At 43.2% G+C, this 6,789-nt stretch overlaps 1 protein-coding gene across 2 annotated transcripts in view; it reads right to left on the minus strand.

Moving 5' to 3' along the window:
• Window positions 1-1,291: 1,291 nt before the first annotated feature.
• cryl1 (crystallin, lambda 1) overlaps window positions 1,292-6,789 on the minus strand; it is a 15,541-nt gene continuing 10,043 nt past the window's right edge. For both annotated transcript variants that reach the window (XM_061226536.1, XM_061226535.1), the window contains exons 6-8: window positions 5,902-6,010; window positions 2,273-2,379; window positions 1,292-1,674 (exon numbers count right to left, since the gene is read on the minus strand). In XM_061226536.1, the coding sequence (XP_061082520.1) occupies window positions 1,576-1,674; window positions 2,273-2,379; window positions 5,902-6,010 (315 nt within the window). In that variant the 3' untranslated portion in view covers window positions 1,292-1,575. The remainder of the gene's footprint in view (window positions 1,675-2,272; window positions 2,380-5,901; window positions 6,011-6,789) is intronic.

Raw genomic sequence — 6,789 nt, forward strand, 5'->3', positions numbered from 1 at the left:
AGAGTCTATGACTACATCCATTGGTTAGTCAAAATGCTTAATATCACACATTTTACTCGTGTATATTGTACAAACCCGCTTCTACATTTCGGAAATTTAAGTAGGCAATTAGTGGATATTCATTTAAATATTGGAAATAATTGATGGGATGAAGAGTTCAGACAATATGAGGATCCATTCGCTCTTTCCATTAAACTATTGTGCAAACACTAGACAGCCAGCTACCGAGTATAATCACAAATTAATTCAGCAAGGGTGATGCAACAAACAACCGCTTATCCCTTAAAAGCATGCATTTAATTTCACAAGTGATTCATGCATCACTCAACGTCTGTTAGGGAAAATAAACACAATTTCTGAATTAAAAAATTGTGGCATCCATTGCTAATGCTGGAAAAGTCTGTGGACGTCATGAGGTTGTTTGGTCCATGTAACCCACTCCTAGTTCGCTAGCTAGCCAGTGATGATCTGTGAAAAGAAAACTTTGCAGGGATGGACATAGTAAGGCCAAATATTTTCATTTAAAATAATCCATGTTAGTAATCTAATTATATCTGATATTTCCAAGTTTGGGCAAGTCTATACTGGTATCATGTCTGAAATTACAGTGCCCTCCATAATGTCTGGGACAAAGCCCCATTATTTATTTATTTGCCTCTACTCCACAATTTGAGATTTGTCATTTTAAAAACTCACATGCGGTTAAAGTGCACATCGTCAGGGGCCAAGGTATCAATGAGCCTCAAACCCCTGTGCTGCTGCCAGATATGCAGCATATACAGCATATACAGAACTCAATGGAAAAATATTCAGGAGAAATAATTATTCTCCTATCTACTGCATATCTGGCAGCAGCAGTGGTTTGAGGCTAATTTGACACCTTGGAGCCTTGATGACTTAAAGCCAATTAAGCAACAAATGTGTTCCATACCGTATCAGCATAATTTACAGCTGAATCTAGCCCCACCCCCAAATTCCCATAGAGATCCATTCAAATGCAAATATTTTTAGTTTTGCTTGCAGGACAACCTGAAAATAAGATATCCAGACTTTGATAGTGTTGATTGGTCACTTTCTCATTATAGGAGCCAATAGGAAGGGAAGATTTGAGCAACCTGAAATGGCACAGGGGTGAAGGCAGTAGCAGAAACAGGAACAGACATTGTAGTATGGTAATGCCGGAAATACAACATGACACAATCGGACATAAGGCAAGATTTCCTTCGGGAAAGTATACAATGAGGTGGTCAATGTATGAAGTCTAGGGTATTGTGACAAATTTTATGGGTCATTTTGGGTTATTTTTTAGGCCTTTTTCAGCTTTATTGGACAGTATATAGAGACAGGAAGAATGGGGGCGAGAGAGGGAAAGACATGCGACAAATTGTCAGACGGTCGGGTTCGAACCGTTGACGTCGCGGCTCACAATGAGCATGCGGTCAGTGCTCTGCAGGCTGCGCCACCGAGACACCCCGTGGAATTCTAAAATGTTACAGAACTCGAAATTCCACATGACAGGTTCCAGAGCCCAGCGATCCCGGGAATCTCTCCCCCTAAGACATTCCACCATCCCGCTCATTTCTTCAGCTTGGCCAGACCCATCAGGAGCTGATCCCGCCGCTCCCTCCTGGCTGACAGGTGCTGCTGGTCATTGGGAATGAGGTCACACATTTCCTGTGAAGTGGAGGAGGACGATAGTAAAATTGAGAAATACGGGATATCACACCCATAACCATACACTTCCCAGAACCTTTTTTTATTTGACTGTAATACTGGACTATATTTTAATACCTACACCTAATTACAACATGTTTTCTTTTTTTTAATCCACTCAATTTTATAAACTTATTTTTTGGGGGTTAAGTCCATAACTCCATAGGAGAGTGGTCTCCAGCCCCGGTCCTGGAGAGCCACTGGTCTGCAGGGTTTTGTTTTCACCTAAAAATCAGCACCCTGTTGAGACCCAGGTAACCAGATGAGAGGAGTTAACGGTGTAATCCTCTAACTGATTAATTAAGTGCAGAGTAACAACGAAAACCAGCAGACCCTGTAGCACTCCAACCAGGGTTGGAGACCACTGCACTAGGATGAATCATGTCTTGGGAAGAATATTGAGCTAAGAATACTTTTCTCTGTGAACAGACGCACACAGACAAGAACAGCATCACAAACACATGGACATACACATACATCTGTGTACACATGTTTAAACATGGTCCACATGTAGTAAGGAACACATACCCACACTTCCACATGTGTACGTTACACGCACCTGGACGACGGTCTTGGCTTCCTCCTCAGAGAACTCAGGAACGGGTCCGAAGGATGAAAGCACCCTCCTCATCCCCTCCCTGTAGCGCTTCAGGTAGTCTCCCAGACCTGGAAGAAAAGGACACCATGAGGGATTTGTTTGGGACACTTACTGCTGCAGATGCAACTCTTTAGTTCATTAGTTTAGTGTTCGACTCCCAACAATAAGGGCTCATCCAAATGATAAGGCGAAAGATGACATTATGGCCCCAAGACCTTTTCTTGTAGTGAGGCTACAGCTCTCTGAGTCCTTTTCTTCACCTTGAACGGCGTATTTTTCCCCCATTTACGACTAAACACGTTTGAAATAAGTGCAGTTCACACATTCTGATCTTATTGGCTGAGTCTGGCTGCATTTGTATTCATGATTTTTGCATTTCACGAACTCCTTTTACCACAACAGAATCAAAATTTTTTGGCCACAGCTGTTCGCCGAGATGACTGCAAATACTTTGCACCGGTTTTCCTTTCATATTCAAATTTTTCATACTCTTACCAGGTAAGAAACCTTAAATTGATTCAATTGAGCGTGTTCCAATGAAAGTATAACGAATTACAATATACATTATGGCCATACAGGCCAATGTTGAGTAGCCCAGCAGAAACTGTAGCCACTCAAGCCCAGGGAATGAGACATGGTACCCCAACAGGGCCTAGCTAGGGCAAGAAATCACTGGGGAATTTTCCACTAACCTCAAGATTGCTGAAAGCCTAATTTCTATCACCCTGTCAATGTTCCTGGGAGGAAAACCAACCAGAGTAATGCAACCAGGAACACTAACCACACCTCGAACTGGCTGAATGTGTCACGGCTGACCTCAGTCAGTGGGAGAGAAGGTCCTGATGACCTTGACCGGCCAATACAGAATCAACCCCAGGAACATCACGCTGGTGACCGCAGTGCGATGGGTGTGAAAAGCCCGATGTGTCTCAATAGCACTTAGTCCATCCACAGCCACAATGACGGAAAAAACAAAAAGACCTGCAAAATTCTTCAGATAAGATACCCGATGTGCAATTGTTGATAAGGGGTTTATCTACATCTTTTGTTCTGTTAAAGCAAACACCGTTGTAGGCAACACTTCACAATGAAACATTTTCAGAAGATTTTTGCTAGTTAATCACTTGCAGAGATCCACTTTCTAGGCATTGTAGATGGATTCCATAGCACGTAATGAATGTTAAGATGGTCACCTTGAGTACACTCAGAGATGTGGTGACGCAGTGACTTTCCCCTCTTTCTGAAAGCCTACTCTTTACATGCTGCAGTTTGGGCGGTATGTATGGAGACTTGAGTGTTTTGAGTTGAGAAAACGAAGCCTTTGGAGGAGCTGCAGTAACAATAGAACTGTGAAAGCACCAACTTTACAAAGCAAAACATGAAACTATAAGAACAAGGCACCCAGGACACAGAAGACTTTTAAAGTTATAGCTGAGTTGGATGTATGTAACATTGATCCATGCAAGCAATTGTTTACGAGTCTTCCAATTCTGAACTACAAATACCAAGCCACAGCAATTTGATTTTCATGACTGACTCCAAGATGGAGTCAAACCCATTCAGTTTTCATAATCGCCTGCGGAAAAAATGTCCACACAAATTAAATGGATGTTTCCACAGTGAACAGTGATCTGTCAACAGTATTTTAAATATGAACATAATGGAATGCCCCCATTCTGGGGCCTTTCTGCGCAGAGTTTGCATGTTCATGCAGGGTGTGTGTGTATATATATATGTGTGTGTGTGTGTGTGTGTGTGTGTGTGTGTGTGTGTGTGCATTTGCTCCAGTATCCTCCCACAATCCAAAGACATACAGGCTAGGCTAATTGGAGGGGGGGGGGGGATTAATAGGACATTACTGTAAATGAGCATGTGTGCTCAGTCAACCTACCCTGTATAAATAAAGGTTAAATGAAATAAAAATAAATGTAGCGTCACATGAGTTTCTGCAATCTGTGACGGCCGAGCTCACAGTTTGAGCACAGATGAGTGCCGGCCACAGTCCCTACAGATGCTGCAGGTCACACACTCCTCAGAGCTGGAGATGCAGCTAGCACCCCTCCTATTATCTCACAGGAGGGTGCGAGCTGTTCAGGAGGTCAAAGGTCAAAAATGGCAGGGCTGTTGTTCCACCTCATTCCAGGTTTCAGTACAGGCAGCACAGAGGGGCGTTTCATATGTGTGTGGGGGTGTTAGGAGAGGTTTCACACGTTGAATGTAACACTTACATGTGTAAAATTCTAGGTATGATTGAAGGATTATCTTAAGAATCTGCTTGAGTAATTTATAATACCTCTTTGGCCCCTCAAGACAGGGGCAGTTCTCAGAAGGACAACTCAAAACCAGAGAACCAGAAAATTATGTAAAATACATAAACTGTAAAACTCACTATTCAATTAGTTCCCTTTCTAGCATAGCAGGAAAAATGGACCTGACCAAGGATATCTGTAACAGGTTGAAAACAACAGTTTTCTATGTATAATAATGCAGTTCAACTGAAAAAGACAAAAAACAAAACAACGTTAACGTTATGATAGAGAGGTTTTGCCACTTTGCACACATTGATGTGATATGGACAGTATTCTTCCCACGTTTATCTTTCTTCATTTTCTATTTTACCAGAATCAGGTAGCACTTTCTTTGGTATTTCTACTGCTGTAGTCCATCTACTTAGAGTTCTGATGTGTTGTGTGTTCAGCGATGCTCTTCTGCATGCCATTGTTGAACTGTGTGGTAATTCTCCTCTGGCGTTTCTCATTAACAAGGCATTTCTGAATGCAGACCTGCTGCTCACTGGATTTTTTTTGTTTTTTTGCACCATTCTTTGCAAACTCTAGAGACTAGTGTGCATGGAAATCCCAGGAGATCAGCAGTTTCTGAGATACTCAAACCACCCTGTCTGCCACCAACAATCAAGTCACATTTCTTCCCCATTCTGATGGTTGATGTGAACATTAACTGAAGCTACTGACCCGTATCTACATGATTGTATGCATTGTACCGCTGCCACACAATTGGCTGATTAGATAACTGCATGAATTAGTAGGTGTAATAAATAAAGTGCTCGGTGAGTGTATAACATAATAAATTAAAACATGGTAAATGCAGTAGGCACACTGCAGTGTCTGTTGACATGGTCTGGTTCCTGGTACTCACCTTTAACTGGGAGGCAGTGGTGTAGTGGCTGCTCTAGTCAAACTATCCAGCAGTATATATGGATGACTGCATAAAAAGTGTCTGGTTAATGAACCAATTGTAAATGCAGGTGTCTTCAGGAAGAGTGTGGATGCGTGTGTTCTGTTAAAGTGCACCAGGTGATATTGCCACCTACAGAGTGCTATAAACCCTCAGAAAAAATGGTTTCCAAAAGGAACCCTGTGATTCCATACCCATGTGAACCCCATCTAGTTTAAGAGTTCTTTGTCAGGCAAAATGATTCTTGGTTTGGGAGCTTTCACACTGCACATAGGTGTGTGTGTGTTTGTGTGTGATAGAGGGTTCCATAAAGAACTGAGAAGGGCTCCTCTATGGACATGAGCCAAAGAAGAGAGTGTGTAGGGAGAGAGTGCGAGCTGTTCACAGGCAGGTACCTTCAGGTGCATTGAGATGCATGGTTTCCATGGGACCGATGAAAGCGTAGCGCATGCCCAGTCCCTCCGTCATCACCAGGTCGATGTCCTGCACCGAGATGATCCCTTCCTGAGAGACGAGAGAGGAGAGGAGGAGGTCAGGGAGAGGAGAGGAGGAGGTCAGGGAGAGGAGAGGGAGGTCAGGGAGAGGAGAGGGAGGTCAGGGAGAGGAGAGGGAGGTCAGGGAGAGGAGAGGACGAGGTCAGGGAGAGGAGAGGAGGAGGTCAGGGAGAGGAGAGGAGGAGGTCAGGGAGAGGAGAGGACGAGGTCAGGGAGAGGACATCTTCTCATAGCGAACTGCGATAACACATTCCAGTATAAACCACAAAACACACCACTTCTGACTAATCGATACCTGCCCATCACTGACACTTTGATTACTGCTGACACTAGTTTTAATCTTTTCCTATACAACCATGCACATGCACAGTATTTAACATTTCACAGTAGAAATCATCTTTTCATTAATGTTTCACAAACAGCCCCAAAAAGAGCACAAAAACACCCCATGAAACGCTGGATAATAATTTCAAGAGAAACACAAGAAATAATGTATCATATTTCATTGAGTTTCTGTCCAATTCTCAACCTTCTGATCTGGCTCCAGGTTGTCCATTGTCCACAAGCCCTCTCCTTTGAGCACCTTCACAGCCTATGACATTCAGTGAATCAGGAAAGGATGGCCCATCTTTCATAAGCACACATCTCTCTGGAGAAAGTGCCACTTTAGCACCCTAATCCCGTCAAAGACAGTGGCACTGAGGCGGCAAATGCCCTATTGTGTGCAGACAAAACAGCTAAATTAATCCCAACATCCACACCTCTCCATGAGACTGCGCTAGGCTCAGC

Source organism: Conger conger, chromosome 17 (assembly GCF_963514075.1).
Source record: "Conger conger chromosome 17, fConCon1.1, whole genome shotgun sequence".
NCBI lineage: Eukaryota > Metazoa > Chordata > Actinopteri > Anguilliformes > Congridae > Conger > Conger conger.